Source organism: Suillus fuscotomentosus (assembly GCF_016647785.1).
Source record: "Suillus fuscotomentosus strain FC203 chromosome Unknown F5891scaffold_36, whole genome shotgun sequence".
NCBI classification, from domain to species: Eukaryota; Fungi; Basidiomycota; class Agaricomycetes; order Boletales; family Suillaceae; genus Suillus; species Suillus fuscotomentosus.
Window position 1 is genome coordinate 423,380 of NW_024539548.1, and position 23,349 is coordinate 446,728.

Sequence of the window (23,349 nt, forward strand, 5' to 3'; positions counted from 1 at the left end):
TTGAAGCATTTGTCGAATGGGCCTTCCAGTCCGCTGAGGGGGAGAGTGTATTTGTCGGCACGCAACAGCAAGCATTCGGTCGACACGATACACAAGTCTTTGACATACCAAGTATCAGCGATGTGGTAAGTGAGTGCAGATTTTAAACAGGTAGTAGTCAACTAGTCGGTCTCCCTGAAAGTGGCCTTCAGACCTTGATAGAAGGAAGTCAGTCATTCCTTAGATTTTCCTCTTTATATCGGTGAAGGCATGGTTCGAACTTTCAAGTGAGGGCCCATCAAAATGCTGTGCACGTTACGGATTTGTCGCTTTTTGTTATACCGTATTGTTTACTACAAGGCCACGTAGGCTAAATAATGATGCGGCATCACTTGCCAACTCAGTGATATCGATATGCATCCCTACACGACGTACATCAATCAGCCTGCGTATCTGAGAGACTTGTATGCAATTAACTATCACAATTGGCGAGGCACTCCTGCTTCTCGACCGCTATACAATGTCGGTAGGCCGCCTTCCAACTTCATTGCATCCGAGATTCAAATGCCACGAAAAGTCATGTGATCCACGTGTATATATCTTAAGCGACCATTCTTACCTCTCGTCGGGCCCACGATCAGCACACGCAGTACTCATACAATGTCAATCACGTCAAGTCATACAGGTTTATGGCTGTTCCACGCGCGAAGAGCACTCCTCAACAACACCTTGAGTTCTTCGCTGTGACGCAGTGAATATACTAGGAATCTATTGTGTGCTGGCGGAGGATCATGGCAACTTCAACCACACGGTTTGCTCCACCCCAACCGTATGCTCTACTTCATACATATGACAGGCAGGTTGAAATGGTGTATTTCTCCGAGATTACCCTGAGCAATTGGGCTTGTCACGGTAGAAGCAAATTAATGGGCCAAACATAATGTTTCAGGTCTAACGACACGTACAACGAAGCCTTATCATTTGCCAGCTTAGTGACAGAAAAATGTCAGCGCTCAGCCGGCCACGTTAATTAAACCATCGAATACGTATTCCATTGTCTTGGTTAATGTCGATCTCATTATATGTAAGTACTCGAGAAATCATCGTGAGTACCAACCCAGTTTGTGTTGCGCACTGACGATGAAGTTCGTCACTCTGCTTGTGTTTCCCTTCGCGGCTGCTCTCGCTAGCACTGTACCCTTCAAGGGCTGCCAGCAAAAGGTGAAAGAGAGTATCCACGGCCCACCCCGCGGGTGGTACAAGCATGCTCCCGCACCAAAGCACCACATGCTCGAGCTCAAGATCGCTCTTTCTCAGCCCAGGTTTCCGGAACTTGAGCAGCACCTCTGGGAGATAAGCGATCCTAGCCACGCACGTTACGGGGCGTACTTGTCGAAGCAGGAGACTGAGACACTCATGGCCCCCCACCCTGAGACTCTGGCCGTCGTCAGTGAATGGCTTACCTTACACGGTCTGGCAGAAGAAGAAGTTATCCATTCATCCGCACGTGATTGGGTCACTATTCGTGTCCCGGTCGGTCTCGCAGAAGAGATGCTGGATACTGTGAGCGAAGCAATGCCATCTTCGGAGATTACAATGCATTGACAGTTTGTTTCTAGACATACCATGTTTATAAACACGCTGAGACTGGAGAAATCATCCTCAGGACTACGAGCTACAGTCTCCCTGACATCTTGCACCATCATGTTGATCTTATTCAGCCTACGACCATGTTCGCTCGTTTCAAGGCATTCAAGAGCACACTGCACTGGAATAACCAGGCACAGCCTGCGGCGCCATGCCCGCCGGGCGAAACAATCACGGGGCCTGCAGGCAATCCCGTCGATGCGAGCTGCAACTCTACGATTACCCTTTCTTGCTTGAGACAGTTGTATAATGCAGAGAACTATAAAACAACCGCCACAAACTGCAACAAGCTAGGTATCACTGGTTATCTTGACCAGTATGCAAATAATAAGGACCTTCAGCAATTCTACCTGGCCCAAAATCCTTCCGCTTGTGGTTCGAATTACACTTTGATTTCTATTCATGGTGGGTTGCAGTCCGAACTTTGTCAATATTATCTTGTTCATTTGCTTCACAGGCGGAAAGAACAACCAGAGCTATGAGGCGGCAGGTGATGAAGCCAACCTTGATACTCAGTTTGGTTTCGGACTCGTGTGGCCCACTCCCGGAACGTTCTACACGACTGCTGGTCAGCCTCCTTACATCCCCGACCTGGTGGACCCGACGAATCTAAATGAGCCATACACATACGTGCGTTCAAACCATCACGATGGCGGTTTACTGTATTAATGACTACGATCTTCAGTGGCTTGAACACTTACTTTCACAGAATGATATTCCTCAGACAATCTCTACCAGTTACGGTGATAATGAACAAACTGTCCCGTACACCTATGCGACCCGTGTTTGCGCTGGTATGGCGTCTCTCAGTGCTCGCGGTGTTTCTTTGTTGTTCTCCTCTGGTGATGGTGGTGTTGGTGATGGCAATCCCGACCCTGCCACTCAATTATGTAAATCCAATGATGGGCGCAATGTTACAAAATTCCTACCGGTATTCCCCGCTTCCTGCCCATAGTGAGTGGTACTTCTAATCAAGGAGTACAGCAACTAATTTGGACCACAGCGTGACTGCTGTTGGTGGTACTGTCAACATCCCAGAGACTGCCGCGTCTTTGTCTGGTGGTGGATTCAGCGACTATGTAAGTAATCTCTGCCCCACATGAAAACCTTCTGACCCATACATTACAATGTATAAGTTTGCTCGTCCTGCGTACCAGGAGGCTGCTGTCTCTGAATACTTAGCGATGCTCGCTCCCGGTACGTTCAAAGGTCTCTATAACTCGTAAGTCACCACAAGCTGGCGAAAGCACAATGCACAATTGACTCGTCATCTCTAGGACCGGACGTGTATGTTACCTCCTTAATTTGCAAAAATCTTATGGAACCCGTTTTTCTAGGCATATCCCGACGTGGCAGCACAAGCAGAATCCTTCTCTATCATTTATCAAGGTCAGGAGAATTCAGCCACTGGTACATCCTGTGCTTCCCCCGCCTTTGCCGGATTTGTATCCATGTTGAACGACGCACGCATCAATGCTGGAAAGACTCCTCTTGGCTTTTTGAATCCATTGTTATATTCCACTGGCTACACTGCATTAAATGACATCACCCAAGGGAACAACCCAGGATGTGGAACTCTGGGCTTCAATGTAGGTCATGTCTGCACGCCTTCAGATCACATTGCTGATGTGATACCTGTATACAGGCCACTGTTGGATGGGATCCTGGTAAGCTCATGAAGGCAAATAGAGTTATGATGTGTCTACATGCTGATCATACCTGTAGTCACTGGACACGGCACACCCAACTTCGAAAAATTGAAGGCCTTGGTTTTGGCCTTGCCTTAAGTTAATCTACACGAAATCCATTTTGGTAGACAGGATCTACGATGGATGTACGTGCATCGTATACATCCACTCCTTCACTCCTGCAAGGTTTTCACCGAACAGTTTTATATGTGCGAGCAAAATTATGTACTGAGCGGTTCAAGGTAGTAACTCGGACCGGCGCTGCATAGTGGACAACAAAATAAGGACATGGGGAGCGGGAAAGTGATGATGTTTTAATCTTTCATCTCCGCATTCTTCTTGAGGTCTTCCAAAGTATTCGCACAGAACAACCACTTCCGAAAGAGCGCAAAAGTACAGTGATACATAGGCTCATCAGAGCGTCTAATCCCTTATTCCGGCGTCCGCGCGATCTATCACCACGATCTACACAAGTCAGTATTTCCAACAACCCTGATTCCACTCGCAGGTAGGCTGTGTCACTCGTATTACAATAATAACATGTATGGCTCATATCAGCATAGCGTTTTCTGCCCTGGCGACCCATAAGCCCCGATACTATAGGTCACAAGACCCTAGTACGCCAGGCCACAGACTCTACAGACGCTGTACAAGTCAGGAGGAGGTGCAGTTGGACCTACCATTAGTAAGTAGATGGGCTGATCGTGAGGAGTTCAGTAAGGGACGGGAGAGCGATAGTGACAAACACTTTTAAAACACTAACAAGACAACGATGAGGAAGGATGGAGACCAGAACAAAAACTCATCTACATGCCAACTTGAAACGCGACGATATGTAGCTGAGAAGAGGTGTAAATCAGTGTGCATCCTAACTACTATCGTGCGCTCAAGTTAGACAGACAATAATCTCCGCCAGATGGGGCAGGGATGTCTCAGCATGTGGGTCATGTATGAGCCTAGTACTCAGATCGGAGCGCATGTCATTTGCAATGGACAAAGGGAATTTGAGGGACAGACAGATGGGCCCGCGTGTGAGAATCTTGGAGCTCGAATGCATCTACCAGTTAGACATGTGTAAAAAAATCAAACTCGACGACAATCAATAAAAAGCAAGCCAGCGTCATCCATATGATAATGATATCTGCGACACACCTAGTAGTCGTCCTTGAAGAGAGCATCTAAATTAAGAAACAATACTAAAAAAACAAAAACAACCATAATGCGGACCTCTGCACCAGAGAAATACAAAACATATGTATAAATAAGCAGCAGCCTACCAGTCTCAAATTCGAATCACATCTCCTCATCACGACGGTAGTCAACATCACAAGAGAGACTATCGCTAGCAGTTGAGCTCCCAAATTCTCCTTCGTTGGGCATTATATTCGAAAAACAAACATCTATCATGCCTGCTCGACGCAGATTGGCCTCTGTCGGATCTTGCACATCTTCCAGGACTTCATTGATAGAGGCTGAACGGTGACCCAACCACAAGAGTTGCAGCACACCTATGTTTGAAACAACAGCCTGACTGTCGTGCGATGCATTGAATGCTCGGGTCATATGCAGCGCCAGTCCCAACATGATCACAGACGCAGACGCCGCGAAAGCCAACTAAACCATTTTCAATAAATACTCGGCGCATAGATACCACTACGAACTCACAGGAAGAAGGTTAATCTACAATGCGTCATCAGTCATTGAAAATCAGCATCCGTGCAGTTCACTTACATTGAGGCGTAGGGCAATGAACTCCTCGTTAACATAGGCTGTCCCGTTGCCAGGGTCAATTCCTCCATTGGCCGCACCCATTTGTCCCGCTAAGCATGTGACACAGAGTGAGCGAGAACCTCAAAAAACTTCAAACGTATCCCTTACCTAGCCAGATGAGTTGTGCAGCAGATCTCGCAACAGCAAATTCTAGTTCATCCGGTCTCAACGTGAAATTGGAAATCGGAGGAGAACCGTCTCGGAATTGTGTATATTCCTCGGTGAGATTCAAGCCTATCAACGACATGATATACCTAAAAGTCAAGCCGCACGTGAGACATTTTAACAGCGCAGTCAAAGTTTTTGGCCTACTCGTCCGCAACAGAGAGTTCAGTGATTTGTGAAGGTGTACCATCAAATATAATCCCGCTGCTGCTATCCGGGGTAGCCAAAGCACTGCCGATCTAAAATTGACAGTATGTCATTGAGCTCGAAGTGAGCGCCGTATAACGCACCTGTGTTTGCCAACTAGTATTCGACCACCCGAATTGGTACATTCCCCATTGCGTGGATGGCTGCGATATGGACGTAGGACCCAGTAGGCTGTTAGTTTGCATGTCGACCACCCCATCTGTCGTGTTCGCTGACAGCGAGCAATACACAAAATAGGCCTGGATGACGTATGGAGTGACAACGCCAGAGATAGCTGCAGAACGTATTGTTATTATGACTGTGGTGCAAATAAGCAAACGTACCCCAAGTCATGTTTATAGCGACCTCATCTTGTACTGAAGGGTCAATCTCCAATAATGTGGAGACCATAAGATAGACACCAGCAAGCTAGAGTCAAATCGTTATTCAACTTCTATAGTAGGCGCGAACTAAGAGAACGCTTACCTTCGAGACGTTAACATAAGAATCTTCATATTCCGTCCATGGAATTATATGTATCTGATCCGACCCTGTAGACATTCTCAGCGTGATAAAACATTGCCGCAATCACAACCACTGACAGAGAGTGCTCGCATTAAGCACGCGAGTAGCAACTGGGCCAAACGGAACGATAGCTGTGCTGGTATTCGCAGAGTATGTCACATTTGGAACCAATCCGCAACTCGAGGTTACCGTCGTCGCGTTCACAGTCGCATTCCCTGCTATAGCGGTTGTTGTAAGGGTGTCGTAGAGTGTGGTATTATATAATCCTGCAGACACGAGTCCAGTCAAATGATTGACAACTTGTAGGGATGTAGTAATGGGGCCCAGGTATGTGGAGGAGCCATATGAGGAATCGTCTAGCCATCCTAGTGTTGTGGGCACCGAAGTCGTCATAGAAGCGTTGAAGGTTTGGAATTGTAGGAGAGTAGAAGAGGTGACATGCAGCACAGTTATGCTCGCGAGGTAGGCTGCGACAGCAGAAGTCGTCCACCATGAAGCGGGGATGTCAGTTTGTCGCCAGACACTAGTGAGTGCAGAACCGAGACCCGCCCATGCACCAGAGATATCATGAACGGCAGTTAGTTTCACACGGCGTACGAGTGTTCTCGAAATCGCAAGCCGTTGGGTAAGGAAGAGTAGAACAGCCGTGTATATCTGGACCAAGCCATATCATTGTTGTATTGCTAGGATACTACCGGTGGACACTGGATACGTACGGTATAAAACGCTTGCAGTGAAGCACTAAGCACCACGGGCCAGAAATCGTTGTTTGTTGGTGTGAACGAGAAAGTTACATGGTGTTCCCAGTGATGGACATAGAATAAAAGAAGGACAATGTGGATCAGGACCAGCACACCATGCAGGATGTAACATGCGCGCGGAGCAAACAATCCATTGTGCGTGTTTTTTGAAGCATTCTTGAAGTTCCGGTTCGCAGAGGGGGGATCAGATGTACTAGTTGTCGCCACGCAATAGCGAGGATTCAATCGACACGATACACAAGTCCTCGACATGCCAAGTATCAATGGCGCAAGTGAGAAATGCAGATGTTAAACAAGTAATAAGGTGGACTTGGTGAACTAGCTGGTCTGGGTCCTGGAGGCAGCTCTTGAGCTGAGACCTTGATAGAAGGAGATCGGTCATTCCTTCTTTATATCCGAGGGCATTCCACATGTTCATCAAGGCTGGAGTCACTGCCATCGTGGTGAGAACGGGGTTAGATTTTTGCATCAGCTTCTATTAGATTGATTCAGAAGAAATGATTGGTCGATACAATGCCACAGCATCGAAACATAAATCAAACAGAAGAGTTCCAGGACCTAGTAGAAGCCTGGATAACGCGCAAGGGTTGAACTCACATCGGGGTGAACGATATTTAAAAGAGGTTTATATGTTGTACAAAATGTGAAGACAATATTTAATATTTAAACTAACATAAAGATGGGTGCACGACTTCAAATTTTGGTGGTGTTTTGTGTGTAATCCAAAATATCAAATATTCACAACCATATTCCCACAGACAATATGTCAACAAACATAAGAAATATAGTCAGATTTTTCATGTCTGCTTCAACTTAAAGTTCAATTTCCATGTAAAACTTTGGAGAAAACTTGAAGTTTTACAGATGACATGTAGTGTTGCCGCCGGTGTGAGTTGGAATCAAGTTAACATCGACTCGACTCGGAAATTTACGCAACTCGTGGCAACTGCCCCATGCGGTGTAAACATCGAGTTGCACTGCGAGTTGGTGATTGACATATCGAGAAGACTTTCCCATAAGCTTCCCTGGTATCTTATCAATGTTACTGTAAGTCTCTATAATCTTGCCGACTGTAGCTCGAGTATTTCATGCAATCTTGAGCACTTCTCCAGTGCTTTACACCTCGCCGTTATACCTTGTCAATATGTCTGCCCTACTTACTTCGTCGGTCCATAAAAAATCAAAAAATTTCTACTTTTTTACACATGAGTTTTGTACTACCATGTACATGCCCATAAGTCTCGCACTCATTGTTTTCACACATGGCGCTAATCGTGATTAGGATGCGGAACGAGTATATCCACTCTCATACAAAGTCGCCCTCGACATCTTGCCCATACAGGCTTCCTCCGTGCCGTGCGAGCGAGCCTTCTCATCAAGTGTTCACGATATTGTAGCCATGATGAGTCATGACTGTAGAAATATATAATTCTGTTTCTGCCAAATATAACTATTTATGCGCCAATAAATTTGACTTGCTAAACCAGAAAGAGATAGATCTGAGACCGTTGATTGGTGGATTTAATTCTCGAACAACATCCGAACTCGCTAGTTGCACTGGTGTGTAACTCGATACAACTCGAATCGTTTACTTGTTCGAGTTCGCTAGCACCGCATCACACCGCGTCGACTTGCGGCAACACTAGTGCAACTAGCGAGTTCGGATGTTGTTCGGGAATTAAATCCACCAATCAACGGTCTCAGATCTATCTCTTTCTGGTTTAGCAAGTCAAATTTATTGGCGCATAAATAGTTATATTTGGCAGAAACAGAATTATATATTTCTACAGTCATGACTCATCATGGCTACAATATCGTGAACACTTGATGAGAAGGCTCGCTCGCACGGCACGGAGGAAGCCTGTATGGGCAAGATGTCGAGGGCGACTTTGTATGAGAGTGGATATACTCGTTCCGCATCCTAATCACGATTAGCGCCATGTGTGAAAACAATGAGTGCGAGACTTATGGGCATGTACATGGTAGTACAAAACTCATGTGTAAAAAAGTAGAAATTTTTTGATTTTTTATGGACCGACGAAGTAAGTAGGGCAGACATATTGACAAGGTATAACGGCGAGGTGTAAAGCACTGGAGAAGTGCTCAAGATTGCATGAAATACTCGAGCTACAGTCGGCAAGATTATAGAGACTTACAGTAACATTGATAAGATACCAGGGAAGCTTATGGGAAAGTCTTCTCGATATGTCAATCACCAACTCGCAGTGCAACTCGATGTTTACATCGCATGGGGCAGTTGCCACGAGTTGCGTAAATTTCCGAGTCGAGTCGATGTTAACTCGATTCCAACTCACACCGGCGGCAACACTAAGTTGCACTGGTGTGTAACTTGATACAACTCGAATTGTTTACTTGTTCGAGTTCGCTAGCACCGCATCACACCGCGTCGACTTGTGGCAACACTAATGACATGACATTAAAACTCGATTTAAATGTCAAGCTTTGGCAAAACTTCAAGTTTTCTCCAAAGTTTTATGTAAGAATCAAACTTTAAATTGAAGCAGACATGGAAAATATGATTATATTTATTATATTTGTTGACATATTGTCTGTGGGAATATGGTTGTGAATATTTGATATTTTGGATGACACACAAAACACCACCAAAATTTGAAGTCGTGCACCCATCTTTATGTTAGTTTAAATATCAAATATTGTTTTCACATTTTGTACAACATATAAACCTCTTTTAAATATCGTTCACCCCGATGTGACTGGGGCCTTAGGATTTTGCCGCATTGTGCCGCAATTCTGAGATTTGGTGGCTGTGCACTACCGCACCGCACCAACGCATCCTTCTTACCAAGTATACCTACAGCATTGTCCATGGTGTGCATTGTTCTCAGCAATTCATGCACCCCTGCAGCCTTGACTGGCAATTGGTCTTCATCGCCAGATGGAATCAACCTTACTACCCGCCAGTCAACCACAACGCTGCGGGCGCCTGAAAGACACGGCTACCAACTTGAAAAGCGGCCAAGGATTCGCCAGGAACATCATCAGCGAGGCATTCATCTAGAATGCAAATGCAACTGCCGTAGACACTCCTCCCGAGTTCGACGAGTGGGCTCTCAGCGGTCTGACAAAGGAGAATTGCGTACGTGTGCACCCTCATCATAAGATATATGGACTAACAATCATGCATTCAGGTGCAAAATAAGAGCCTCGCGCGTCAAGGAAAGCGCGAGGTAATTTCATTTCAGGCTGAGCCCGCTCGTTCGCTGACATCGTTGCCTCATATAAATCGATAGATATCACGCACCCAGTCGCAGGCGAGCACAACAGCACGCTCATCCTCGCGCACGTCAAGTACTTCCATGTACCTTCCTTGGCCGTGGCCGTGGTTTGGGCTTTTTGGTATGTTTCTCTTTTTTACTACTTCGGGCTCACTTCCCGCCACCGTGAATATGAAAACGACGCACATCCGGTTCTTCTTCAAATTCTGGTGCATACGGATCTCGGTCACCATGATTCCAGTGCTCTGGGAGACCCTCATATGGGTTCCATCAGTATTGGTGCGTGCCAGCGTCTTTTCCTCGTTGTTCATTCCCTGCAGCACCTGCGGCCAACGAGAGTTCGAACATTCGTATACCAAGGCACTCTAGATCAACGTCTACATCCATCGCGGACAGACCTCTAAACTCATCCTCTCAAAGGCATGTCCGAGAGGCGCATAGTTGATGAGTTCGACGAGTAATCCTGCTAGGTCAATTATCTTGTGTATGCTTACAGTTGTTGTCGGAAATGAGCATTGAATGTATGTTTCGGTGTGATGCGGCAGTGATGCAAAATACCTGAGCCCCCATCTCGGCAATATCCGAAGTACATAAGCACGTGAGCGACTCGAACACCACGCTCCGACTTGGTTTCAATAATGTCCTCAGCTTCTATATCCCCCAACCCAGAATATCTCAGTGGGAGACCGTCTTTGTTGTAAATCTCGATACACACGTCAAAAACTCGGGAGAAATTGATGGCAAAACTAAAGTCAAGGAGGTGAAGTTCTGCGAAGGTCTATTAAAAGTTATTCTCCATGCCTAAATACCTTGACTTCCTCATAACTATGCCTGCGAAGTACGATCAATCAGTCACTTAGAAGAATCGGTGCACTTTGACTGGTACTAAGCTGTAAATGAAGCAGACTTTGTTCCAATTTTCGAACGCCGAATCGACGAATCCGAGTCAGTGTCCTCAAGTTCACTTATCTTCCGCAGCTTCGTCACTGAACATCAGCATTTCCGGGTCTGAAGCTATCTCTGCAATACGGTTCATGAAGATGGCATGTCGTTCCTCATATCGCTCGAGAACGCAATCAGAGATACCCTCGATGTAACCTGCCAGCGTGCGGAGAAGTGTATGTACAGATAGTACGCACTACGACGTACCCGTGATCCGCACTGTAGCTCGTCCAGTGCATGGTGGTATCTTGGCGAAGGATAGCAGTAATGTCATTGATACTGGCTCGGAGGTTGCGACACTCACCACGATGCCCGTGATTTTCATTTCGAGATACAAAGCTGGCAGTCCGAGTCTGCCGTCTTGACACCAAGCAATTGGCGTATACTTGCGACGGAATGTCCCCCCATCAGTGCAAAACAGGTATACGAGCTTTCCAGCCAGAACTCTGACATTCACGACCGGCCTAATACTTTCTAGGCGCTTTAGATTCTAGACCCCTCATCTGGATACTTCCGATGTTCCCAGAACGTAGTGATGTGTGAGTCGAGACTACATAATCAAGTCCTACATATACATGACAATCGACCTAGCAGTTCTAGTGTTACTTGTAGCACTCCTTATGTGCGAGAATCCACCGTAGCGCATGGTCCAAGGAGGTGCAGTCAGGCCCAGGGCTGGTCACGAGTCTAGTATATCAGTGAGGAACAGGGAAGCAATAAAGTAGGTGACGAAAACTAAACGCTAACAAGACGACGAGCAGGTAAGATGAGGACTTGAAAACTCAAACTCGTCTACATACCAAACACGACGATGAGCAGATGAAAAGAGTCAGGGGCCAGGGTGAGATCCTGACTAGTACTATCGCATTTTGAAGTCAGACATAGACAATAATCTCCATCAGATGGGGCAGGGATTTCTCAACATGTACGCGAGCCTAGCGCTCAGATCGGAGTGTGTGTCGTTGGCAACAGACAAGGGAAATTTAAGGAGGTAGGCCTGAACGTAAAAATCTTGAAGCTCGAATGCATTGACCAGTTGTGGAAAGTGGGATCAAACTCGATGAAAGAAGGAAGACAGTCAAAATAAAGAAGCAAGCCAGCACCATCCGCATGACAGTGAAATCTGCAACGCACCTATTTCTGCCACCATGTAGTAGTCGTTGAGATAAATACTTCTGTGACGACAGCTCGAAGTGCCTAGACTTGAGGTGAGGGCACAGAAAAAGACTAAGACGATCAAGCAATGTCACCAGGTAATAGCTTAGTTGCAAGAACACCTAACTATCTACTGGGGCTTTGATAGGTTTTATCTGTAAGGTAGCACGTGAAATAAGTACGTCGCGCGGAACGCGGCTCGAAGTGGAAGACTGTAAGGTATGTTAAAGTGACGAGCAAATCACATGGTATAGTAGGGAGCGCTGTTAGTGGTGTGCAACCGCCACAACTTCGCATCTAGATCAAGAAACAACCCCAAAAACAACTACAGTACGGACCTCCGCACCAGAGCAGTATGAACCACCGAAAGACACAATATGTAGTATAAACAAGCAGTAGCACTCCACCCCTCCATTCTCAAACCCAAATCACTTCTCATCATCACAACAGTGGTCGTCATCACAAAAGAGACTATCGCTATCAGTTGAACTCCCAGACTCTTCTTCATCGGATATTGTTTTCATAAAACAGACATCTACCTCCATGCCTGCTCGCCGCAGATTGGCCTCTGTCGAATCCTGCACACCTTTCAGGACTTTATTGACAGAGGCTGTACGATGACCCAACCACAAGAGTTGCAGTACACCTATGTTTTGGATAGCAGCCTGGGCCTGCCTATCGTGCGATGCATCGAATGCTCGGGTCATATCTAGCGCCAGTCCTAACATGATTACTGATGCAGAGGCCGCGAAAACCAACTATACCATTGTCGATAAATAGTCATCGCTTATATACCACCACGAACTCACAGGAAGAAAGTTGATCTACAACATGCTCCATCAGTCATTCAAAAACATCTGTGCAGTTCACTTACGTTCAGGCGTAGGGCAATGAACATTCCGTTGACATAGGCCTTCCCAATGCCAGTGTGAATTTCTGCACCGATTTGGCCTTTTTGTGTCGCTAAGCATGGGGCACAGAATGAGTAAGGATGATGTGATGCTTAGACGCATTCCTTACCTAGCCATATGAGTTGTGCAGCTGCTTTCGCAACCGCAAATTCTAGCTTATCCAGTCTCAAAGTGAATGTAGGAGGTTGATCGAGTTGGTATTTTAAATATGTCTGTGTGCTCAAGTCTACCAATGACATGATATACCTAGAAGTCAAGCAGTACGTGAGATATGCGGCGGTGCAGTCAAGGAAGTTTGGGGCTTACTCGTCTGTAATAGAAAGTTTAGTGAATTGTGAAGGTGTAATACTAGATGTAATCTCGCTGCTGTCATCGGTAGCCAAAGCACCGCCGATCTGAAATTGACAGTATGTGATTAAACTTTCATAACCCCTCGAAATGAGCGCTATATAACGCACCTGTGCTTGCCAATTCTTCGACAACTCGATTTGATTGATTTTCCATTGCGTGGATGGCTGCGATATAGGTGTAGAACTCAGTAAATTGTTGGTCTGCATGTCGACCTCCGCATCTGTAGTGTTGGCTGACAGAGAGCATTGTATAAAATAGACCTGGTTGACGTAGTCGATGGTATCAGCTGCAAAAGGTTTTGTAATTATGGTTGCACTACAAACAAACAAACAAACAAAATAAACGCACACTCAACTGACCGAGTGATGTTTACAGCGACCTCATCTTGTACTGAAGGGTCGATCTCCAATAATGTGGAGACCATAAGACAAATACCGTTGATCTAGAGCCGATTTATCACTCAGCTTCTACAGTCCACGTAAAGTATCTCCAAAAACACTTACCTCCCAGACAGAGGGACCGGAAGTTTGATTAAATTCTTCCCATGGAATTATATGTATCTGGTCTGGCCCTATAGACATTGTCAGATGATAAAATACCGACTCAACCACAACCACCAACCGAGAGTGCTCGCATGAAGCACAAAAGAATCTGGCCCAGACGGCAAGATCACCTTGTTGGTATTTGCAGAGTATGTCACATTTGGAATCAATGCGCAACTCGAGGTTACCATCGTTGCGTTTACAGTTGCATGTCCTGCTATATCGCTTATTTCGGAAGTGTCGTAGAGCGTAGTGTTGGATAATCCTGCAGACACGAGTCCAGTCAACTGATTGATAAGTTGTAGGGATGGGGTAATTGTTTGCAGTTCCAGGGTGAGAGTGTCGTTGTACAATAAATCGGTTGGCCACCCTAGTGTTGTTGGCACCTGAGTCGTGATAGAAGCATTGAAGGTTTGGAATTGTAGGAGAGTGGAAGACGTGACATGCAGCACGGTTATGCTCGCAAGGTAGGCTGCCACAGCGGAAGTCGCCCATCACGAGGCGGGGACCTCAGTTTGTCGCCAGATGCTGCTGATTGCAGAGCCAAAGCCTGCCCATGCGCCAGAGATGTCATGAACTGCAGTCAGTTTCACACCGTGTACGAGTGTTCTCGATATCGCAAGCCGTTGAGTAAGGAAGAGCAGAACGGCCGTGTATATCTGGATCAAGTCATATCATTTGTATATCGTTAGGATACCGATAGACACTGTGGATACGTACAGTATAGAACGCTTGCAGTGAAGCACTAAGCACCGTAGGCCAGAAATCGTTGTTTGTTGATGTGAAGGAGAAAGTTACACAATGTTCCCAGTGATAGACATAAAAGATAACAAGGACGATGTGAATCACGACCAGCACGCCATGCAGGATGTAACATGCGCGCGGAGCAAACAATCCATTGTGCGTGTTTTTTGAAGCATTGTTCGCTGAGGGGGAATCAGATGTACTAGTTGTCGGCACGCAATGGCAAGGATTCGATCGGCACGATACACAAGTCGTCGGCATACCAAGTGTCAGCGACGCAAGTGCTAGTAGGTGCAGAGGCCTTTGAACAGGTAATAAGGTGAACCACCTGGAGCGACTGCATCGTGGTGAGAGAGTGTGACCTTCGCCCACGTACGCGTTGGCTTCTCTCAGCTTCTATGAAAGATTGATTCAGAAACAATGATTGGTTAGTAGAATATCGTTACACCATCGAAACGTCACTCCAGCTGACCCTGTTCATCGCATAGTACTTTACTTACCGCAAACTTACCGTATATAGTATTCCGCCAATTTCCGAAACGCTATCATTCCGTTTTCTTCAGTCTTCTATTCGGAGGGCACGTCCATTCGCCTCACCTATATTGACTTATTTCAGTCAAATTCTACACTAAGGGTTTGGTGAGGTGTGCAAAACAGAATGTAAGTAATCCCCGTCGGCCATCGATACAATCACATCCCCGGTGATAACGTTGTAGGGTTTCGGCAGTGGTGAGTCGTCTTAACGTACTATATTATATAATACATCAGACTCTGTACCATGTCGTACCAGAGCTCAGAGGAAAACGATGACTCGGACTATATCTGCATTGTTTCCGCCCGAGTCCGTATTATAGCTGAGTATATTTCAATACTCGACCTTGCACGAGAACGACTCCGCATCTAAATCAAGACAATACCAGCAAAAAACAAAAAATCATTGCATGCACAGTCTACGCCAACCTCGACAACCGCTCCCCTGCAGCCCACCAATGCGCCCTCGACGCAGGAATGATAACCCTCCCCATCGAAACCTTCCTCTCCAAATCAAACTTCATATCAAACATCGTGCCTCCAGGAGAAGAAAACGCGTTCGCACAAAAGATTCACAGTACACTCGGCGCCCATTTCGGTTCCGCCCTTCTCCTGCGAGCTTCTGTCGACTGTAACACTGTGAACCCCGAAACGGTGAAACGCATTGGGGGACTGTTTAGTGGGACCCCATCGATGCAGGGATTGTAGGTACTAGGGACACCGCCGCGAGAAGGATGGGATCCCACTTTCTACGCTTGTTCGGAACCAGGAGCACAAGACGTGTTGGAGGATTTTGCTGCGCTGTCCCAGTACAGACTTGAAGTATCGTTGGTGAAAGGCGAAGGTGCTGGAATAGGTGATGCAAATTCTTTGAAGCTCTGCGAGTCTGTGAGTCATTCGTTTTGTGGGAGAGCGGGGCTTAGGGTCGTGGTGGTGACAGATGATAAGAAAGGCTATATAGGCCTCTTCATGACAATGATGCAGAGTGAGTCCTGCTCTCCACCCCAAATTCACACCCCAGCCGCCCACCGCTCTTTACCAGCAACAGCCAACGCCCTAATGAAAGACCTGAGCATCTCCCGAGTCCCAACCAGCTCTAATGCCCAGACTCATCCCAACAGTCTCAGAAGGAATTCCCAAAGCTTACCGATTCGTAGCAAATCAAAATAAAGAAGCAAGCCAGCGCCATCCGCATGATAACGATATCTGTAACGCACCTATTTCTGCCACCATGTAATAGTCGTCATTGAGAGAAATACATTGACAGATGATACCAAAAACAAAACAACCATGATATGGACCGCCGCACCAGAGTAGTATGAACCACGGAAAAACACAACACATAAGCAGCAGCCTTCCACTCCCCTATTTTCAAATCCAAATCATTCCTCATCATCACGACGCTGATCGACATCACGAGTGAGACTTTCGGTGACAATTGAACTCTCTACCTCTCCTTTGTCGGGTATTATATGCGAAAAACAAACATCTATCATGCCTGCTCGACGCAGATTGGCCTCTGTCGGATGTTGCACTTCTTCCAGGACTTCATTGATAGAGGTTGAACGACGACTCAACCATAAGAGTTGTAGTACACCTATGTTTGTGATAGCAGCCCGGACCTGTCTGTCGTGCGATGCATCGAATGCTCGGGTCATATGTAGAGCCAGTCCCAGCATGATCACCGACGCAGACGCCGCGAAAGCCAACTAGAACAATTTTCGATAAATGGTTATCGCATGTATACCACCACGAACTCACCGGAAGAAGGTTGATCTACAATGCTCCATCAGTCATTTGAAAACAGCATTTGTGCAGTTCACTTACATTGAGTTGTAGGGTAGTAGTCATGGAAAATGCGGCTGCTAGGGTGGCATGAGCCAACCCATTGCCAGGGTCAATTCCTCCATTGGCTGTGCCCATTTGTCCCGCTAAGCACGTATCACAGAATGAATAAGAACGAATAATACTTGAATGTATCCCTTACCTAGCCAGATGAGTTGTGCAGCTACTTTCGCAACCGCATATTCTAGTTCATCCGGTGTCAAAGTGAAATTAGTAACCGGAAGAGCACCGTGGGCTCGGAATTGTGTATATTCCTCGGCGAGATTCAAGCCTACCAATGACATGATATACCTAGAGTTCAAGCCGTACGTGAGACATGCGGCAGTGACTCAAGGAGAACTTTTGGCCCACTCGTCCACAATAGAGGGTTCAATGATTTGCGAGCGGGTACGCTCAAACACCATCCCGCTGCTGTAGTTCGTGGCCAAAGCCTTGCTGATCTAAAATTGACAGTATGTCATTGAACTTCCAAAATGAGCGCCGTATAACGTACTTGTGTTTTCCAACTACTAGTATTCGACTGCCCGGATTCAAGTTGATAATCTGAGTACATTTCCCATTGCATAGATGGCTGCGATATGGACGCGGAACTCAGTAGACTGTTGCTCATCGCATCGATCTCCCCATATGAAGTGTTCACCGACAACGAGCAATATACGAAATAGACCTGGATGGTGTATGGAGTGACAATGTTGGGGATAGCTGCAGACCATATTGTTATCATAACTGTATGAAAACTAAGCAAACGTACCCCAAGTCATGTTTACGGCGACCTCGTCTTGTACTGAAGGGTCGATCCCCAATAATGTGGAGATCATAATATAGATACCATCGAGCTAGAGTCAAAATGCTACTCAGCTTCTATAGTGAGCGCGAACTAGCGAACGCTTACCTCCGAGTCTTCCGAGTCACCATCAGAATCTTCGTATTCCGTCCATGGAATTATATGTATCTGGTCAGGCCCTGTAGATATTTTCAGCATGATAAAATATCACCCCAACCACAATTACAAACAAAGACTCGGAATGCTCATATTAAGCATAAAAGAATCTCGTCCAAACGGAAGGATTGCTGTGCTGGTATTTGCAGAGTATGTCACATTTGGAATCAATCCACAACTCGAGGTTACTGTTGTCGCATTCACAGTCACATTTCCTGTCGCATAACCATTTGTAAGGTTGTAGGTAAGGGTGTCATAGAGTGTCGTGTTTGATAATCCTGGAAACACCAGTTCAGCAAGATGATTGATGACTGGTAGGGATGCAGCGATGGGTCCTAGGTTTGTGAAACTGCCGTACGATGAATCGTGTGGCCATCCTAGTGTTGTGGGAAACGGTGAGGTATTATTCATACTGCCTGACCCCCAGGATTAAAATTGTAGGAGAGTGGAAGAGGTGATATGTAACCCGGTTATGCTCGCAAGGTAGATTGCCACAGCAGAGGTTGTCCACCGTGAGGCGGGGATGTCAGTTTGTCGCCAGACGCTAGTGAGTGCAGAGCCAAGGCCCGCCCATGCGCCAGAGATGTCATGAACAGCCGTCAGTTTCACACGGCGTACGAGCGTTCTCGAAATCGCAAGCCGTTGGGTAAGGAAGAGCAGAACAGCAGTGTATATCTGGATCAAGTCATATCATTAGTGTATTGTTGGGATACCAGCGGATATCGTGGACACGTACAGTATAAAACGCCTGCAGTGAAGCACTAAGAATCGCAGACAAGAAATCGCTGTTTTTTGATGTGAAAGACAAAAGGGGATAGTCCAGGACACAAAAGATAAAAAGGACGATGTGGATCATGACCAGCATGCCATGCATGATGTAACATGCGCGTAGAGCAAACAATCCATTGTGCATGTTTTTTGAAGGGGCCTCGGAGTTCCAGTGCGCTGAAGGGGGGGATGTACTAGTTGTCGGCACGCAACAGCCTGAGCAAGTATTCAATCGACAAGATACACAAGTCCCCGACATGCCAAGTGTCAGCGACGCAAGTATGTGCAGATACTAGGTGCAAATGTTAAACAGGTAAGAAGGTGGGCCTCCCATTCGGGGTATGGCAGTAGACATAGACTTTATCCCATCCAACTGCATCATGATCTTCGCCTGTTTTGTTCCACGCATCAGCTTCTCTTGATGACCTTCTATCTATTAGATTGATTCAGAAACAATGATTGGTTGATACAATATCGTTACAGCATCGAAACGTCGATAAAGAACAGGATTCAGGATGTGACTGATATCGATCGAGATGAAGACATAGCCCAAGTACTTTGTTCATTGTTTACTTACCGGTAACCCGTATATGGTATTCCGCTTATTCCCGAAACGTTCCTGGCGTCTATGTCACCGAAAGCCAATATTCAATATTCAAGATCTGAACGACTGCATCTAAATCAAGACAACACAACCAAAATAAAAAATAACCACAGTACGGACCTCCGCAATGTAAACCACGGAACGATGGTTATACGAACCTGGCCATAAATAAGCTCGACAGCCTCACAACTTGAGCCCTCCTCCCAAAAACGACCGCCGAAGATCCCGACCCATCCTCACCATGCCTGCCATCACCGTCATCTCAGCAGGAGCGATGGGCTCCGCAATAGCCAAACGCCTCGTCCAGTCCGGATGCACAGTCTACACCAACCTCGACAACCGCTCCCCCGCAGCCCACCAACGCGCCCTCGACGCAGGGATGATAAACCTCCCCTTCGAAACCCTCCTCTCCAAATCAAACTTCATACTAAGTATCGTGCCTCCAGGAGAAGCATTCGCGTTCGCGCAAAAGATTCGCAATACACTCGGCGCCCATTCTGGTTCCGCCCTTCCCCTGCGCGCTTTTGTCGACTGTAACGCTGTGAACCCCGAAACGGTGAAACGCATCGGGGGACTGTTTAGTGGGACCCCTGTGGGATTCATCGATGCGGGGATCGTAGGGACACCGCCGCGAGAAGGATGGGATCCCACTTTCTACGCCTGTTCGGAACCAGGAACACAAGACGTGTTGGAGGAGTTTGCTGCGTTGTCCCAGTACGGGCTTAAAGTATCGCTGTTGAAAGGCGAAGGTGCTGGGATAGGCGATGCGAGTTCTTTGAAGCTTTGCGAGTCTGTGAGTCGTTCGTTTTTTGTAATACGGAGAGCGGGGCTTAGGGTCGTGGTGGTGACAGATGATGAAGAAAGGCTCTATAGGCCTCTTCATGACGATGATGCTGAGTGAGTCCGGTTTTCCACCCCGAATTCACACCTCATAATCAAAACAACCACTCCAGCCGCCCATCGCTCCTCACCAGCAACAGCCAACGCCCTAATGAAAGAACTCAGCATCTCCCAACCAGCCCTAATGTCCAGACTTATTCAAACAGTCCCAGAAGGAATTCCCAAAGCCTACCGATTCGTAGCAGAGATGGAAGGCCTCGCAGAATTCGTAGGAGGGGGAGAAGCAGATGTCTTTATGGGCTTCGCGAGAGTGTTTGAGAAAGTGGCGGGGTCGCTTCAGGGTGATGGGGTCGACGTCGAGACGTTGAGGAGGGGCGTGGAGCAGGCTTTGGAGTTGCAGGGGACGTCGAAGTAGGCATTGGATTTATCTCCAGTCCAGGAGGGGGTTCATTGAGTGACGGCGTGCTTGGACGATTTTAACTAAAGGACTCATCAATCAATGAGAAGTTTTGCTCAACGTGCGTTCCAAAGTTTGTGGGCGAGGCTACACTCAATCGACCAGTGGGAATCCCGATCACAAACTTGCAGATATCGTACGTCAGACATGCATGCACATAAGTTCAAGATGCGAGATCGATAGAAGAACTGACAGCGGACACTCAGATGTGTTACTAAGCGTTAAGCTGTTTCGAAATTGGAAAAGCAATAAATGAGGATAATGTTGTCAATAGTAAGAGCGTAAGCTAAGTACTTCAAGCTAAGTGGACATAACAACGACACCTGGAGCAAATATCAAGTGAGGATCGAAACGCGTGGATCAAAATAAGTAGGAACCAAAGTAGACGAGACGAAAAATATACCAACCACATATAAAACAGCCTCAAACGTCCTTGAGTTCATAACTATGACCAAATAACATAAACAGAACCATCAACTCAGTTCTCTTGCTCCATCGTCTCTTTCTCGTACTTCTTCTTTAGAGAGCTCACTGTATTCGTCGTTAGTTTAGGAATGAGGACAGGGTGGTGGGGAAAACGCACCTTCTCGTGATAACTGACCCGAATTCAACCATCCACTAGGAAATGCCGCTACAATCTACCACCGCCCAATGAACACTTTCATCATACTAATCAAAACAGAAAACACACCTTCTGATATAAAATCTTTCTCGTCCCCTGTTCGCTAACAAGCGCATTACTCCCGTCTAAGTCACTGTGCGTTCACATCAGCAGCCACTTCCATAACGAAAGAAAAGAACTCGGACTCACTTCTTCTCATTCTCAAGCCTACAACATTCATTACTAAGCATCACAAGCTGCCACACAATCACCTTCATCGCCTCCGTCAACCGATATTTTTGTGCAGGAGGATGTGCGTCACGTGTTCCGTCTGCTTTATTTGTTCCTGGGGCGTTGTCGCCATCTGGGCCTGGTCCTCCACCGTCTGTGCCTGCACCGTCGGCAAGGGATCTGTCGCCGTCGGCACGGGTATTATCACCATCGACACCGCTCACTGTACCATCGTCGGGGTGTGCGGCGTCTACACTTGCACTGGGCGTCGAGGCTGATGCCGCGCCTGCTTCGCTTTCGTTCTTGGCTTTTTCTTTGCGGCGTTCTGTGTGAGGTGTTAATGATGATGTGAGGTATGGAATGCAAGGTGAAAGTGTAGTATACGCGAATAGTATGCAAGACAGACGAGCAAAAGGACAAGACGTTGGACAAGAAAGATGAAGATGACGCACCCCAAGCAACAACACTCTTCTCCCACTCCTCCTGTGCCTTCGAAAACCCCTCTTTCGTAAGCCCCGCAAGCTGTTGAAGCAGTTCGTCCTGTCTATCTGTCAAGATCTTGAGGTGGTCTGTGAATATCGTGCGTTTGATAAGTTTCTGTGGGTCGACCCGTCCAGTGAGCGAGCGCGTTCAAGTGTACGTAAGATGACGTACAGTCATGGTATAGCGGTTATAAGGAAACAGCACTGGCATAAGATTAAAAAAGTCGTCATCGTATTCACCGAGGTTGACGGCTTTCAAGGCAAAGTCTGCGAGTAGGGGTTTGATAGAGGGTGGGAACTTGCCCTTGACGTCCCATGATTCTATGACAACGTGAGGTCATAAGCGGGGGTATGCAGAAGCACGGACCTTTAGCAATGGCAGACTTTAGGTCTTCGATAGCTAATTGGAGCTCAGGATGGAAGTCACGCTGGTGGGAGTGAGTGGATGGGTGTTGGGTGGACTTTAGGGACGTACGATATCGACGACTTTTCTCTTTTTCCCGTTCTCTTCTATGACTGTATAGTTCTTGCGTTTCTTATTGCCCTTGTCTTCGCCTAGTAAACTGATAGGATGTTCCTTTGTCCCATCCTCCTTGATAGCAGCCTTGCTAGGTCCGGCAGCTGCACCTCCCTCAACAGGGACCTTTTTTGATTTAGGTTTCTTGGGGGTTCTGCTGCGGAGAGGAAATGAGGACACAGGACATGTGATCAGACTGGACCATACCTATCTTTCATAAGAGCGACTTCGCCACTAGAGACGTAAAAGCCTTGTTGCTTTGTCTGAGCGAAATGCGTGCGATTATCGATGTTCAACTCTGAGTCATCGATGAAAGGGTCGTTTACGTCGTAATACTCTGAAGTGGCATGTTTTTTCTGGTGCCTTATTCAGTGATGATGTGGGTGATTTATGTTGTGTGATATTTTACCTTTTTCTTTTTCGGCTCGCCGTCATCCTCCCCTTCGGAGTCAGATGTGTCTGCTTTTGGAGGAGGTGGTGTTGGTTGACGTTGACCTGTTGTCTTTGCCAGAGTAGCAATATCGACTTCATAATTATCTGGACCTCCTAGATTTATTTGGAGTCTGATAGTTTGTAGAGGGGGTGGCGGAGGAGGTGGCGGAGTTGGAGAAGGAGAACGGGGACGTTGTGGTTTTGATTTTGGTTTTATTGTAGAAGCGGGTTTTGATGAAGAAGATGATGAAGAAGATTTTAATTTCTTTGAAGGTGGTGGTTGGTCAATTGTATTGTCAGTTTCTTGCATTACTACGTCTTCAGACATGGTGATGGGGAGGTGGGTACGAGGTTGGTGGTTTCCTAAAAAGGAACGTATCCCTCAAGTCCTTTTCTCTCAGCATCATCTTTTTAGAATCCTCAAAGTGCGAAATTCACTCGAACATCGTACATCCACAACTAACATGACAAATCATTT

The 23,349-nt window shown here is 46.7% G+C and overlaps 8 protein-coding genes across 8 annotated transcripts; 4 read left to right on the forward strand and 4 right to left on the reverse strand.

Moving 5' to 3' along the window:
• Nucleotides 1–1,119: 1,119 nt before the first annotated feature.
• F5891DRAFT_954849 (peptidase S8/S53 domain-containing protein) lies at nucleotides 1,120–3,413 on the forward strand (the record flags this gene model as incomplete). The annotated part of the gene is made up of 10 exons (XM_041375285.1): nucleotides 1,120–1,542; nucleotides 1,599–2,031; nucleotides 2,084–2,256; nucleotides 2,312–2,580; nucleotides 2,630–2,705; nucleotides 2,763–2,848; nucleotides 2,904–2,913; nucleotides 2,964–3,215; nucleotides 3,272–3,293; nucleotides 3,352–3,413. 10 exons carry the CDS (start codon nucleotides 1,120–1,122, stop codon nucleotides 3,411–3,413), a joined length of 1,806 nt encoding a protein of 601 aa, XP_041224472.1.
• Nucleotides 3,414–4,489: 1,076 nt separating this feature from the next.
• On the reverse strand, nucleotides 4,490–7,095 carry F5891DRAFT_442831 (uncharacterized protein). The gene is made up of 10 exons (XM_041371855.1): nucleotides 6,677–7,095; nucleotides 6,038–6,614; nucleotides 5,922–5,986; nucleotides 5,780–5,864; nucleotides 5,540–5,730; nucleotides 5,397–5,488; nucleotides 5,193–5,338; nucleotides 5,046–5,134; nucleotides 4,980–4,994; nucleotides 4,490–4,928 (listed from the first exon to the last, which is right to left on the reverse strand). The coding sequence occupies exons 1-10, from the start codon at nucleotides 6,971–6,973 to the stop codon at nucleotides 4,608–4,610; spliced, it is 1,878 nt and encodes a 625-aa protein (XP_041224473.1). The 5' UTR covers nucleotides 6,974–7,095; the 3' UTR covers nucleotides 4,490–4,607.
• A 2,964-nt stretch (nucleotides 7,096–10,059) lies between these two features.
• Nucleotides 10,060–10,783, forward strand: F5891DRAFT_981553 (uncharacterized protein; the record flags this gene model as incomplete). The annotated part of the gene is made up of 3 exons (XM_041377122.1): nucleotides 10,060–10,257; nucleotides 10,475–10,499; nucleotides 10,566–10,783. 3 exons carry the CDS (start codon nucleotides 10,060–10,062, stop codon nucleotides 10,781–10,783), a joined length of 441 nt encoding a protein of 146 aa, XP_041224474.1.
• A 1,502-nt stretch (nucleotides 10,784–12,285) lies between these two features.
• F5891DRAFT_1173994 (uncharacterized protein) lies at nucleotides 12,286–14,428 on the reverse strand. The gene is made up of 9 exons (XM_041365646.1): nucleotides 13,959–14,428; nucleotides 13,841–13,908; nucleotides 13,686–13,779; nucleotides 13,445–13,623; nucleotides 13,293–13,381; nucleotides 13,096–13,232; nucleotides 12,950–13,038; nucleotides 12,885–12,899; nucleotides 12,286–12,833 (listed from the first exon to the last, which is right to left on the reverse strand). Exons 1-9 carry the CDS (start codon nucleotides 14,068–14,070, stop codon nucleotides 12,504–12,506), a joined length of 1,113 nt encoding a protein of 370 aa, XP_041224475.1. The 5' UTR covers nucleotides 14,071–14,428; the 3' UTR covers nucleotides 12,286–12,503.
• A 285-nt stretch (nucleotides 14,429–14,713) lies between these two features.
• Nucleotides 14,714–16,214, forward strand: F5891DRAFT_1173995 (uncharacterized protein; the record flags this gene model as incomplete). Its single annotated transcript, XM_041365647.1, has 7 exons — nucleotides 14,714–14,779; nucleotides 14,821–14,910; nucleotides 15,240–15,283; nucleotides 15,340–15,352; nucleotides 15,573–15,808; nucleotides 15,863–16,042; nucleotides 16,176–16,214. Exons 1-7 carry the CDS (start codon nucleotides 14,755–14,757, stop codon nucleotides 16,212–16,214), a joined length of 627 nt encoding a protein of 208 aa, XP_041224476.1. The 5' UTR covers nucleotides 14,714–14,754.
• A 212-nt stretch (nucleotides 16,215–16,426) lies between these two features.
• F5891DRAFT_1279268 (uncharacterized protein) lies at nucleotides 16,427–18,813 on the reverse strand (the record flags this gene model as incomplete). The annotated part of the gene is made up of 11 exons (XM_041370348.1): nucleotides 16,427–16,863; nucleotides 16,916–16,930; nucleotides 16,982–17,085; nucleotides 17,142–17,290; nucleotides 17,351–17,439; nucleotides 17,493–17,701; nucleotides 17,751–17,835; nucleotides 17,892–17,962; nucleotides 18,014–18,351; nucleotides 18,406–18,614; nucleotides 18,676–18,813. 11 exons carry the CDS (start codon nucleotides 18,811–18,813, stop codon nucleotides 16,537–16,539), a joined length of 1,734 nt encoding a protein of 577 aa, XP_041224477.1. The 3' UTR covers nucleotides 16,427–16,536.
• Nucleotides 18,814–19,291: 478 nt separating this feature from the next.
• Nucleotides 19,292–20,816, forward strand: F5891DRAFT_1041844 (6-phosphogluconate dehydrogenase C-terminal domain-like protein). The gene is made up of 3 exons (XM_041362076.1): nucleotides 19,292–20,104; nucleotides 20,163–20,208; nucleotides 20,265–20,816. Exons 1-3 carry the CDS (start codon nucleotides 19,553–19,555, stop codon nucleotides 20,564–20,566), a joined length of 900 nt encoding a protein of 299 aa, XP_041224478.1. The 5' UTR covers nucleotides 19,292–19,552; the 3' UTR covers nucleotides 20,567–20,816.
• F5891DRAFT_1041851 (uncharacterized protein) lies at nucleotides 20,817–23,284 on the reverse strand. Its single transcript, XM_041362077.1, has 11 exons — nucleotides 22,849–23,284; nucleotides 22,647–22,795; nucleotides 22,398–22,596; nucleotides 22,290–22,350; nucleotides 22,095–22,243; nucleotides 21,893–22,037; nucleotides 21,420–21,765; nucleotides 21,300–21,363; nucleotides 21,192–21,246; nucleotides 21,016–21,139; nucleotides 20,817–20,931 (listed from the first exon to the last, which is right to left on the reverse strand). Exons 1-10 carry the CDS (start codon nucleotides 23,197–23,199, stop codon nucleotides 21,087–21,089), a joined length of 1,572 nt encoding a protein of 523 aa, XP_041224479.1. The 5' UTR covers nucleotides 23,200–23,284; the 3' UTR covers nucleotides 20,817–20,931; nucleotides 21,016–21,086.
• Nucleotides 23,285–23,349: the final 65 nt, after the last annotated feature.

What these genes read in the sequence shown, in the direction of transcription:
- F5891DRAFT_442831 (XM_041371855.1), bottom strand. Translation starts at nt 6,973, where the DNA reads ATGTCGAGGACTTGTGTATCGTGTCGATTGAATCCTCGCTATTGCGTG. An exon ending in GCTTAATGCGAGCACTCTCT is followed by an intron (nt 5,987 to 6,037) that starts GTCAGTGGTTGT and finishes GAATGTCTACAG; the next exon opens with GGTCGGATCAGATACATATA. An exon ending in CTTATGTTAACGTCTCGAAG is followed by an intron (nt 5,865 to 5,921) that starts GTAAGCGTTCTC and finishes ATTTGACTCTAG; the next exon opens with CTTGCTGGTGTCTATCTTAT.
- F5891DRAFT_1173994 (XM_041365646.1), bottom strand. Translation starts at nt 14,070, where the DNA reads ATGGTAACCTCGAGTTGCGCATTGATTCCAAATGTGACATACTCTGCA. An exon ending in CCGGTCCCTCTGTCTGGGAG is followed by an intron (nt 13,780 to 13,840) that starts GTAAGTGTTTTT and finishes AATCGGCTCTAG; the next exon opens with ATCAACGGTATTTGTCTTAT. An exon ending in CGAAGAATTGGCAAGCACAG is followed by an intron (nt 13,382 to 13,444) that starts GTGCGTTATATA and finishes TGTCAATTTCAG; the next exon opens with ATCGGCGGTGCTTTGGCTAC.
- F5891DRAFT_1041844 (XM_041362076.1), top strand. Translation starts at nt 19,553, where the DNA reads ATGCCTGCCATCACCGTCATCTCAGCAGGAGCGATGGGCTCCGCAATA. An exon ending in CTTTGAAGCTTTGCGAGTCT is followed by an intron (nt 20,105 to 20,162) that starts GTGAGTCGTTCG and finishes TGGTGGTGACAG; the next exon opens with ATGATGAAGAAAGGCTCTAT. An exon ending in CTTCATGACGATGATGCTGA is followed by an intron (nt 20,209 to 20,264) that starts GTGAGTCCGGTT and finishes CAACCACTCCAG; the next exon opens with CCGCCCATCGCTCCTCACCA.
- F5891DRAFT_1041851 (XM_041362077.1), bottom strand. Translation starts at nt 23,199, where the DNA reads ATGTCTGAAGACGTAGTAATGCAAGAAACTGACAATACAATTGACCAA. An exon ending in ATAACCGCTATACCATGACT is followed by an intron (nt 22,038 to 22,094) that starts GTACGTCATCTT and finishes GTCGACCCACAG; the next exon opens with AAACTTATCAAACGCACGAT. An exon ending in GGGTCAGTTATCACGAGAAG is followed by an intron (nt 21,140 to 21,191) that starts GTGCGTTTTCCC and finishes CGACGAATACAG; the next exon opens with TGAGCTCTCTAAAGAAGAAG.